Source organism: Ochotona princeps, chromosome 23 (genome assembly GCF_030435755.1).
Source record: "Ochotona princeps isolate mOchPri1 chromosome 23, mOchPri1.hap1, whole genome shotgun sequence".
NCBI classification, from domain to species: domain Eukaryota; kingdom Metazoa; phylum Chordata; class Mammalia; order Lagomorpha; family Ochotonidae; genus Ochotona; species Ochotona princeps.
In genome coordinates this window covers 11,326,185-11,338,232 of record NC_080854.1, presented here as the reverse complement: position 1 = coordinate 11,338,232, position 12,048 = coordinate 11,326,185, and the positions used below count along the sequence as shown (strand labels likewise).

At 48.0% G+C, this 12,048-nt stretch overlaps 1 protein-coding gene across 3 annotated transcripts in view; it reads right to left on the bottom strand.

The window, feature by feature from the left end:
- Positions 1-9,003, bottom strand: part of MIER3 (MIER family member 3) — a 31,808-nt gene extending 22,805 nt beyond the window's left edge. For 2 of the 3 annotated variants that reach the window (XM_058679959.1, XM_058679958.1), the window contains exons 1-3: positions 8,862-9,003; positions 7,364-7,388; positions 4,678-4,823 (exon numbers count right to left, since the gene is read on the bottom strand). In XM_058679959.1, the coding sequence (XP_058535942.1) occupies positions 4,678-4,823; positions 7,364-7,388; positions 8,862-8,870 (180 nt within the window). In that variant the 5' untranslated portion in view covers positions 8,871-9,003. The remainder of the gene's footprint in view (positions 1-4,677; positions 4,824-7,363; positions 7,389-8,861) is intronic. The other variant, XM_058679960.1, reaches the window with a different exon arrangement.
- Positions 9,004-12,048: the final 3,045 nt, after the last annotated feature.

Genomic DNA, 12,048 nt, shown 5'->3' with positions numbered 1-12,048 from the left:
CTGGACCCATGGGAGACCCTGAAGAGGTCCTGGTTTTTGACTGACCCATTTTCAGCTGTTGTGGCCATTTGGGGAATGAACCAGTGGATAGAAAATCTTTTCTCTTTCTCCCTATAACTACCTTTCAAACAAAAATAAATCTTAAAAAACAAAAACTAACAAAAAACAAACACCACAAAGGCAAATACCATTATATTCTCAATCCTATTATGCACACCAGCGCTAGCAGGATATGCTCTAATACCAGTATGCAAACTTCTTCCAGGTGATATGAGCTTCATTTGTGTATGCTTAGTAACTAAAATCTAAACACATCATCTATCCTCACCAAAGAGCTAAACAAAGAACCTGATTCTATATCTGTCATCTCACTTTCCTTACCATATGATACACCAGAAGTTTCTAAGCACTAAAATGAAGTATAATGGGACTGGCATTGTGGCATAGCAAGTAAAGATGTTGTCTATGGTGCCATTATCCCACATGGGCACCAGTTCAAGTTCCATATACTTCACTTTCAAACCAGCTCCATGCTTATAGTCTAGGAAAGCAGCAGAAAATGACCCAAGTGCTTGGGGCCCTGCACCCACATGGAAGTCCTACAAGAAGCTCCTGGCTTTGACCTGGCATAGCCCCAGCTGTCAGGACCCTGTGGGGAGTGAACCAGCAGATGGAAGAACTCTCTCTGTCTCTCCCCGCATCCCCGCCCTCTGTAGCTGTCTTTCAAATAAAATACAATAAATCTTAAATACATAAAATATAGACTATGTTTACAGTTGACAATCAAATTACTGTGAGCATCCAATGAATAATTTTTGTAGATGAAAATTAACATCCATCCATCCATCCACCAACATCTAAATCAGTGCTCCAATAATCAAAGATCAACAGACTGCATTATTTCAAATTACACAGAAATGATCAAAACCTAACTTGAAATATCTTCCAAAAAATGACTAATGGTTACTTTCTGTGCTTCTGTTTCTTTTCAAGTTTCATTAAACAGCAATGAGGAAGAGACCACAACCACACAGCTACACTTTACTACAGAGCAGAACCCCAGAGCAGTAGGCCACCAGTCCCTAGTAAGAACAGCTCCTCTGGTCTGTGTGCGGGTGAGAAGGGTTACCCTACTAAACCGAGGCACAACTCTTGGGCCTTCCAGAATCTGTCTACAAGTCATCTGTACTTTTCTTTCCAGCTTCCAACAGTACAAGATGCCCACAAACAAAACTGTCCCGGCACATACAGAGAAGCTGAAATAGTCAAAGACCTATAATCTTTTCAAAACCTACAAATTTTGGTGACAAAAAACCATATAACAAAGACTCAATTCCTAGTATTTACTCAAAATTAAAATCACAGAAATGAAATTTCTGTGAATATTTATCAACTCTTAGCTACTAATTTCTTTACATCCATTTCCTTTTAAAAACTCTCTGAACACTGATCAAAGCAGCCTTAACACAATCTCTGGAAGAACAAAATCTAAAATATGAAAAAACATTATACCATACCATAAGCATTTCTATCAGATAACTCACACTCAAGTGGTAACTTGGTTAACACAGTAAAAAACAAAAACAAAAACAAAAATTAGTTAAAAACAGAAATAAGACAAAGGGGGCCTGTACTGTGGCATGGTGAGTTGGGCTACCTGTAAGAGTAGCACGCCTCACGGGCCCACTGGGGTCCTAGCTTCCGGGGCCGAGACGGAGCTGAAGGCTCCTGGCTTTGCTCTGGCTCAGCCCAGGAAGTTGCAGTCCTTGGGGAATCATCCAGCAGATAGATGGTAAACCTCGCTCTCTCCCTCTCTTACTATTCCTTTCAAGCACACATCTCTAAAAGAAAATGAAGCATCCGGCCCTGTACAATGGCTTAGTGCTAAATCCTTTCCTGGCCCGTGCTGGGATCCCATAAGGGAGCCACCGGTTCATGTCCCAGCTTCTCCACTTCCCATCCTGCTGCCTGCTTGTGGCCTGGGAAAGCAGGACAGTCGAAAGCCTTGTGATCCTGCACCTGTTTGGGAGACCTTGAAGAAACTCTTGGCTTTGGATCAGCTTTATTCCAGCCATTGTGGCCACCTGGGCAGTTAACCAGCAGGCAGAAGATCTTTCTGTCTCATGTCTGTGATCTGCCTTTCCAAGAAAAAAGAAAAATGAAGTCTCATACTCTTCCATCATGTTTTTTTTTTTAATTTTTTAAAGATTTATTTATTTTTATTGGAAAGGCAAATATACAGAGAGGAGGAGAGACAGAGAGGAAGATCTTCCATTTGATGATTCACTCCCCAAGTGACTGCAACGGCCAGTGCTGTGCCGATCCGAAGCCAGGAGCCAGGAACTCTTCTGGGTCTTCCACATGGGTGCAGGGTCCCAAGGCTTTGGGCTGTCCTCGACTGCTTTCCCAGGCCACAAGCAGGCAGCAGGATGGGAAGCGGAGCTGCCAGGATTAGAACCGGTCGCCATATGTGATCTTGGCGCGTTCAAGGCAAGGACTTTAACCACTATGCTATCGCGCCGGGCCTCCATCATGTTTTTTTAAATCAGGTTACAACTACCGCCTCTCCACCTTTAATGATAAACTCAACACCAGTGGGGGCGTGCTCTGAGACTACTAGGGACTGCTGCTAGGGACTACTGCCATGCACCCACGGTGCGGTCCTGCCATCATGACAGGCAGAGGGACTGTGTATTTACAAGAGCCACCCTGACTTTCCACATCAGCCTAACCATCCTTCACTAAAGATAAATACCCTTTTTCCTACACCTCTCACTGCTTATCTCTTTCAGTTGTCGGAACATCATGTTAAAAATCTTTGTTTCCAGTTTTACCTGGCCTTGGACTGTGAGCTCCCGGGGTCTGAGGGCATTGTTAAACTGCTCACTTTTGCAATCCCAGGACCTCCCACAGTCCCTGGCTTAGAGAGAATGAAGGTTAGCCACAATTAAATTCTCCACTATTCTCAGCTAGGAAAAAACCTGCCTGCATACAGACAGCCAAGGCACAGAGCAAATTTTGAGGCATGTTTTCCCTTTGACAGGCGATCTTTTATCTTCACCTGTAAAGGAACATCCGGCAAAAGAATTTTCTTCTTCTACCACTTGAGAATTTCATTACAATTTCAGTTTTAGAACCTCTGATCTGTTCAGTTTTATAGGAGCTATCTTTTTTAAGTGAATAAACCTAGCTGAAACAATACTGGATTTGTTGGTTGGAAGAAAGAATGCATTCAGAAAACTTCAAATCTCCTGGAGCAAGCCTGTTTTATTTCCTATGTGTTAATATAAAAAAAAACACGCAACACAGTACTCCCCTACCACCTCACAGATCGTACACAGATACATAGCAATGAGCTCTGCCCTCTTCCAGAAGAGGTATGAGAACTCACAGGATTAATGTTAGACAACAGTATTCCTGAAAGTTTCACTACTCTGGAGCCTAGCTGGTGGTTCAGTGGCTAAATCCTCACCTAAACCACCTGGCAAGTGATGGATCCCACATGGGCACCAGTTTGTGTTCTGGCTGCTCCACTTTCCATTCAACATCCTGCTTGTGGTCTGGGAAAGCAGTAAAGGATAGCTCAAAGCCTTGAGACTCTGTACCCATTTGGGGAACCCAAAAGAAGCTCCTGGCTCCTGGCTTTGGATTGCCTGAACTCTGGCTGTTGAGGCCAAGTGGGGAGTGAATCAATGGATGGAAGATCTTTCTATCTCTCCTAATCTTTATAAATCTGCCTTTCCAATAAAAATACATGAATAAATCTTTAAAAAAAGTGTTCAAGCAAGGTGAATCCATAAGTAAGTATAATGCTTCAAACTTTCACATCAACCCCTTTAGGTCTCTAATGTCCTGATACATAAATACATGTTTACAATAAAGTTAATTTGAATTTATATTGACTTTGGCCTTAAAAAAATCTGTGAACTGAGGTGGAAGAAATTTGGCATGGTAGCATGACAGGTCAATCCTTCACCCGTAGCGCCAGCATTCCATGGGCGAGGCAATTTTTGAGTCCTGGCTGCTTCACTTCCCACCCAGTTCACTGCTTACAGCCTGGGAAAGCAGTGGAGAACGGTTCAAATTCTTGGGCCCCTGCATCCCTGGCTCCTGGTTTCAGATCGGTTCAAATCTGGCCACTGAGGCCATTTGGAAAGTGGACCAGTAGATGGAAGACTTCTCCCTACAAAAAACTACCTTGAAGACTGAATATGATGTAGCTAACTGACATATGAAAACACAGCTAAGACTTTTGATTTTCTTAACAATATGAAGCTATTTGGACTGTAAGTTACACACTACGGTCTTAGCCACACTCAAGTTCAATCTCCAGTAACATAGGATGACAACAGGCAAAAGGGGCCAGGATGCAGGACTAGGCTTGGTCTACAGCTCTCTCCAGCTCAACTTTCTCATTTGTGAACTACTAGATATACCTACTCGACTCTGCTATCATAGGCTGAAAAATCAGGGTAACATAAAAAATGATCCTGAGCAATTAGTTAATGTACTTATTAGGCTGCTCCTTAAAATGACGAGAACCAGCAATATTCTGTAAAAGTAAGATAAGAACAAAATGCTGATGCTATTTTTATTTTAAACAAATTACGACAGATTTCACAACATAATTTCAATAATCTTTAGTACAAGTTTGTGCTTAAATACTAAATCCTTTACCTTTTCCAAGTCTTCGATTTCAGAACTGAAGTTTTTACCCTCATCCATCATCTCCTCTTCATCCAGAGTTCTTTCATCATCATAGTCATGGACCAACATTTCAGCAGAGGGGTCAAAATCATGGTCCTCAGAAGACAAAGACCCAACTGGAAGGAAACAAACTGAATCATTTCACATATTCACAAGGCTATTTACAAAAGAAAATAAAATTTGTGATCTTCTGCCAGTCTCTTTTAATGTTTCTATGTGGGTTTTATTAAATGACTTTACTACATACTTTACAGGCTATAAGCACAACAGTGTGGTTCTGAGAAGATATCTAAATCAGCAAAAGAACAAGGCAGAGTAATTTACAAACACATTTACAAGGGATCCAGCCCATGTGAAAATAACTCATTAACACCAGCACAGTGATTTCAATGGCATGGTCTTAAATACATGTCCTCGTGGAAAAGAAGTCAACTTGCTTATCACTGAGTTGAATACATTTGTCCAAATGCAACAGCAAAAGAGCAGAAGGGTTAAATTTCCATGCATGGGAGCCATAACAAGCTCTGCTACACACCAAGCTTAACGCTCCAGGAACATCTTACCTGTACTCTAACCTGCAAACACACACACACAAGTTTGGTTTATAGAAAAACACATTTCTGTGAAGCAGAAATTCCGTTTTTAAAGCACTTTATCACTTTGCATTTCCCTAACAGTATTTCAAGCTCCCCAACATTACCTTGTCTGACTTAATGACTAGGGTTAGGGTTAGGGAATAAAAATCTATCCAAAAGCTTCTGGAAGATGTAGCCCATCACAACTTGCATTATTTCATCCACATCTGCATATAAAATTTTAATATTTTTGAGTAGCCAATCCAAATACCACTGGATACTCCAAAAACCCAAAGAAATGAGTAACACCTATAATCCCAAGAGAATGAAACTGATTTTCTGAAAAGCAGGATTTTCTCCATTTGTTTTACTCTTGTTGTGTATGTCAGTAGACCAGTAGACCAGCTGGGGAGGCAAAGGTCTCAGGACCAGGGGAGGAGGAAGGAGGGTCCATGGAAGCATGTTCAGCAACAATCTCCCACCTGGCTTTAGTCAAGCTGGTTAGTATGTTGTAAGCTGTAAGTTTCTAAGGACAGTGTGTGGCCATCAACAAAACACTGAACCAGGACAAAACTTTGATTATGGAGAAAACAGAAAAAAACAGAACAGCCACCATGTTAAATTGTTTCCTGGATACCCCCACGGGCTGCCAAAGCATTAGGGCGAAGCAGAAGGGCTGCGGGTCTCCTCCCGGCTATGCCCTTGACCGTCCCAGTCCTAAGCAAGTCATTTAAACTTTCCTAATCTGCTCTGGTTTGCCAATGGCGAAACACAAATGTTGACCAAAACGATCCCTAGAATCCCTTCAGCACCAAAATTCTCTTTCAAAGCTAATTAATTAGAAACAGGTGAAAGGTGTCTGTTTAGACATTAAAAACACATCTCATCTATTCTATTGCAACTTCTTCAAGTGCACCATGCAGAGAAATGGAAAAGTTTTATTATCAACCAGCTGTCTGACATCATGTACATACTCTTTTCCTGAAAACGTTTACAACAAAGAAACGTGCTTCAAAACTAGAAAACCTTTGTAATATGATTTTTAAACCTAAAGATGTAGCTATTTTTAAAACAGCCACAATGACCAGGTCTCAAAAGGTGACTAAATATGAAAAGTCATGTGGCAAGGCAATAAGAGTACTACATTCCAGGGCAACATGCTGTAACGGAAGATGTGAGAACTCATCACTTGGCTAGTCCAGCTACTAACTAGGCGAGTCTCATGCCACTAATTAGGTCTCTTTGACTGTAAAATAAAGGAGCTGGACTAAACCAGAGGAGTCTCTGATGGACAGAGAAGGGAAAGAGGCAGCCAAGAGGGGCGCTCGAAGGCAGTGAGAAATGCCAGCAAACTTCACATTATAACCTGTGCACCGAGCCCCTTCTCCTGTCCCCACTCCAGGAATGCCACCTATAATTATACCCATGTGGAGGGTTCCAGGGACAGAGTCCCCCCTACTTTATCAAACCCTGCCAGGGGGTTCCGGAAACACGGTCCTAAATGGCCCATGCTTTTCTTTGCTCCAAAATTGCCAATTACCACTTCTCCGTGACAAAAACTGGAAGCTGGGGATTTTTTAAAATGTGTTTTTTACCTACCTCTCTATTTTAACACATGCTAAACATATTTCTTAATTATGGAAAACAAACAGAATCACAAGATGGGGAGTTATAGCCAATATTAAATCCCGGCAGCTTTAAAGTTGTGACAAGCCAAATCAATCTCTCAAAGAAACTGAAATTAAAATCTAAACTGAACTGCTGAAGTTGGTTTGGGATTCACTGTTTCCGGCTTGGGTGGAGGGGGAAAAAAGTGAAAATTAAAGACTTGTAACTTAGAGGAAGTCTTGTCTGTGAGTGGCACTTTAACAAGGTTATTTCCAGCACGCAAGGGGGAAAACGGGAATGGTAGAACTGTTTCTCAAACAACCTAATTATCAAATGCACACCGAAGCTCTTAAATGATGAAAAACTGGGGTGGGGGTTGGGAGTGCGGCTAGGGAAGTCCTTCTTAACCACGGACTCCAGAGCTTCGGGGAACCACTGGGACCCACCCAAGAAGCAGGAAATTAAGGACAAACCTGGGCTCGAACTTCCAAAGGAAGCCTAGAAGAGAGAGAGAGGAAAAAAAAAAAACGTGAGGTTAGATCGCGCAGCCAGGGAAGAGGCAGCTCAGGCAACAGGGCGCAGGAGAGGCGGAGCGAGCACTCCACCGCGGCTGCCAAAAGTGCAAGACGTAGCTTCGCTCCGATCCTCCAGGCCCCTTTCGGGGCCCCCTCTTGGCTGCATCGCCTTCCTCTCCTGATCCCCAGGGTACAGACTCGCAGACCGGGACGAAGCCCGGACTCCAACAGGCAACTCCGCTGCCGCTTCTTGGAGCTCAGCAAGTTACAAAGAGAAGCAAAGCCCAGAGCTGCCGGCTGGCAGCATCAATCCCCCGTCCCAGGCATTTCCAGAATACCTCCCAACAACGCATCCGACTCTCCGTCATCCCCAACAACTCTTTAGCCAACGAAATACCCCTTCCTTGAAGGGACTCACCCTCGGTGCCCCCATATCACTCCCTCGGGATACTACGGGAGCCCCAACTCCGGGGCCATTCTCTTTCCTCTGGAACGTAGGCCGGCTAGAACCGGACACTCGACCCCAAACCCAAGTGGGAGCTTTCCCTCCACCCCCACCCCCGCCGCCGTCCACAGTTCAAGTCCAGAGAGGCTAAGCCCCCATCCCCGCCCCGACCCTAGGATGCTGGTTCCTGTCAGGGTGCTCAGTTCCCTCCCGGCCCGCGCTGCGCCCCAGCTCTTGCCTCGCCCCCTCCCCCAGCCCCCCGAGTCCCAGGGGGCGGCCAGGGCAGCTTCTCCCGCCCAGCCGCGCTCCTCTAGCCCAGAAGGAAGAGGAGTCGTCGAGGCTGTCTCCCGGAGCTGTCGTCGGGAGTCTGGGTCGGCTTCCTCGATCTCGAGGGATCCCGCACCTCCGGAGCTGCTGGGCAGAGTCCCGCTCCTCTCCCGCAAAGCCCAGCGCCCGCGCATCCCGCTCGTCTCTGTGCCCGGGGCAAAGTGGAGAGTGCGGCCGCACGGCGCCGAAGCCGGGGCGCGGTGGGCCGGGGGCGCAGCGCACTCCTGCAGGGCAGTGGCGCAGCCCGCTCCCCCGCTTTGCAATCCGGTCCGCGGAGAGGGTGGAATGGGGGGGCTCGACCGGTTTCCACCCACCTCGGCCCCCGGGAGGAGGCGCGGAGGTGCCGGCGGCCCCGCGTCAGCGGCCGGGGACACGGAGCGGCGCTGTCTCCGGGTCGGGGCTCGCTGCCGCCGGCCGCCGCCCTCGCTCGGCCCCGCAGCTCCGGCCGGGCCGGGGCCCGAAGCGGCCGCGGCCTAGTCCCGGAGGGAGACCGCTCCCGCGCCCGCTCCCGCCCCCCGGCCGGCCCCGCCACGGCCCGTCGCCGCCCGGGTCCTCCGCAGCGTCTCAGCGACCCCCAAGGGCCCGCGGAAGAGGCCTTGGCGCCCCCAGGCTGGCCTAGGGGCCGCAAGGAGCCGCCGGACGCCCGCTCCAGCCCGGCCGCTCCTGCCCGGTTTCCCTGCTCACCTCCGCCATATTGGTACCTTTAGGGCGAACGAGCAGCGCCGAGCCCAGTCCCCGGATGGGGCGCCTGAGCCAATCGCAGCCGCCGCCGCCGTCGCCGCCGCGGTCCGCCCGGCACCCGCCCGGCGGCGGAGGCGGCTCGGCCCCTTATAGGGCAGGGCGGCCCGCGACGCCCCCGGCCCGCTCGCACGCCCACCCCGCCCGCGCCCCTCGCCGCGCCTGTCCGCGCCCCGCCCGCGCGCCGCGCGTCCCGCACCCGCGCTCACCGCCGCTCTGCGCTGGGCCGGAACAAAGTTCTGGTCGAATTAAGAGTCAAGCGGGGGACAGACCCACGTCCAGCCAGCCGACGTTCAGCGGCCGGCGGGGGACAGCTGGGGACCGGCACTGGACCCTCCGCTGCGGTGGGGCGTGGGTGAGGCAGGCAGAGGCTTGGAGCGACCCCTGGGTAGACTTCTTAAGTGCGAAGAAGCGAGCTACCAAGCCACGGGAGGGGAGGAGGGGCAAGCTCTGTGCGGATTGGGAGAAGTGGTCGACGGGGCGAGGGGTCAGTCCAGAGGGAGAGACAGCGTCCGCGGCGCTGTGACTTCCCCGGGGAGACCTGCGGAAAGGGTAATGGGGACCCTCGCACAAGGGCTCAGAACGATGGAGGCAGACACCTGTCCAGCAGACTCTGGAAGGTGGTAATAGCCCACAAGGCAAGGCGAGAGATGGACTGGGAAGAGAAGGATGCTGCGTATACTTGGACAATCCAAAGAAGACGCTCATTAAATAGTATGCGCTGAGGGAGGAAAAATATAAACCAACCCGGGGGGTGGGGCGTTAATCCCCAAATGGTCTGTGGAGTGGCAGACCTATGGAAGAACAGGAAAGGTATGAAAACCCTGTTGTATCAACAGCGCTCCCCACCCCCAGTCCCTCCTACCCTCCAAGAAGCTAGTCCGAAAGTGGGAAGAGGGAAGACAGGGCTCAGCAGGTCCATCTGCTCTTCTTTAGGGGTGCGTGATCTAAGCCCACATACGCGCTAGGCTACTTGAGCAGGAGCCGTGGCCATGTAAATTGACAACTGGGCCGTAGTCCTAAGTTGGGGATCCTGCACGTGTTAAAGAGGGCCTGCAGACCTGGAAGACACACGCAGTCCTCAGGTGGGAGACCTGAGAGAATCCCAAGCGTGGAGAAGAAAGGATGTGTTAAGGTCCCAAGAAAAGTGGGGTGCAGACGCCATTAGCACAGAATGGCTAAAGCACACCTCATGGTAAATAACAGGGCTGAGGTTTCAGGGCTGTGTCAAAAGTTGACAAACTTTTTAAAATATATTTTATTTTTGTCTGAAAGGCAGAGTTGCAGAGAAGGAAAGACAGAGAGGTCTTGCACCCACTGGTTCACTCCCCAAATGGCCTCAATGGCTGGAGCTGGAGGGGTTTGAAGCTGGGAGCCAGAAGCTTCTTCTGGATATCCCTGGGGGAGGGACCCAAGGACTTGGGCCACCTGCTGCTGATGGGAAGTGGAGCTAGCAGGACATGAACCAGTCAGTGCTCATCTGGGATACAGGTGCTGAGGATGTAGGGGTCTCCCCTATGGTGCAGGGAGACAAGGACTTGGGCCACCTGCTGCTGCTGCTGGGAGCTGAGTGGGAAATAGAACTACCCAGGACAAGAACCAGTGTCTATATGGGTTGCAGGTGCCACAGATGTAGGTTTAACCCAACATGCCACAGTACCAGCCCCAAGAGAAACATTTTTTTAAGATATTTTTAAAACTTTTTTTTTTTTTTTTACTGTAAAGTCAGATATACAGAAAAGAGGAGAGACAGAGAGGAAGATCTTCCATCCAATGATTCACTCCCCAAGTGGTCGCAATAGCTGGAGCTGTACCAATCTGAAGCCGGGAGCCAGGAGCCAGGAGCTTCTTCCAGGTCTCCTGCGCAGGCGCAGGGTTCCAAGGCTTTGGGCCATCCTTGACTGCTTGCCAGGCCACAAGCAGGGAGCTGGATGGGATGCAGGGCCGCTGGGATGTGAACCAGCACACGTATGGGATCCTGCTGTATGCAAGGTGAAGACTTTAGCTGCTAGGCTACTACGCTGGGCCAAGAAACTTTTTAGTACCTAAAACCTTCCAGACTTTCAATCCATTAGGGAAAGCTCTGTATCTAAGCCTAGGGTCCCCATGAATTCTCCTGTTCCTGAGATACAGAGGGATAGAGTCAGAAAATCAGTCATGGGAGAAGCAAAGAGGGTTATTTGCAAAATGTTTTGCCAGGACTTGTCAAAATCAAGTTTATGCCACCAGTAAATGTTATTTCTTTATGGAAATTTTAGGGTAAAAAAGTCACTGCAGCTATTCAAAACATCATAAAGACATGGAAAATTACACTTTCCCAGCAGTGAAAGATATCTTGTGACCTTTTGTCCAGTCAAATAACTCCAAAACAGCTGAACTTTGAAACCAGAGGCTTGGCACATGTCGTTCCTACTGTCCTCAATGAGGCGTTCAGAGTTTTCAAAGTGAAAAATGGCTTGGAGTTAACTGCAGGTGACTAGTGTTCAGCAGGAGCACGGAGCACACCTTGTACACAGATCTCAAACGGATCTGGAGCTGTGGGACGCAGGCCAGACCCAGATCGGAGCCTGCGAGAGTGTTTGCAGCAGCCTCTGCTAGAAACACATTCTCATAGCAAACCACCTAATCTGAAGTATACACGTGGCATGAAGGAAAGACCCAGACACATGCACATTCATGAACTTAGAGCCTCTATAAATTTTCTTTTTATGAAATTCTAAGGATTTTTTTGTATAAGCATCTGTGATGCTTTCCATCATAAAGAGTCTGTGTCCATGGAGTAATATAAGGATTCATAAAAAGACAAACGAAGCTAAGTTAACAAGCAGTTAAGCAGAGTGGCATTCCCCCTCCTGATCCCTGGAGGAAAGGTTTGCAGTCCAGTCTGCCACACATTCCCTTTATGAGAAAGTGTGTCAAATCTGTCACATCAATGGGTCAGTCTTTCGATGTTTTTGATGATGAAACTTAAAAGAGTCAGTATATAGGTACAAACCTCTTTTTTGTTCTTGTAAGTCCAAATGATAATTTTACCTTCTGGCCATTTCACTACAGAACAGATGGCATTATATAGAATTAAGTCCTATGTTGTATCCTGAGCACCATGAACCCCCTTAAAAGTGCTCATTCTTTG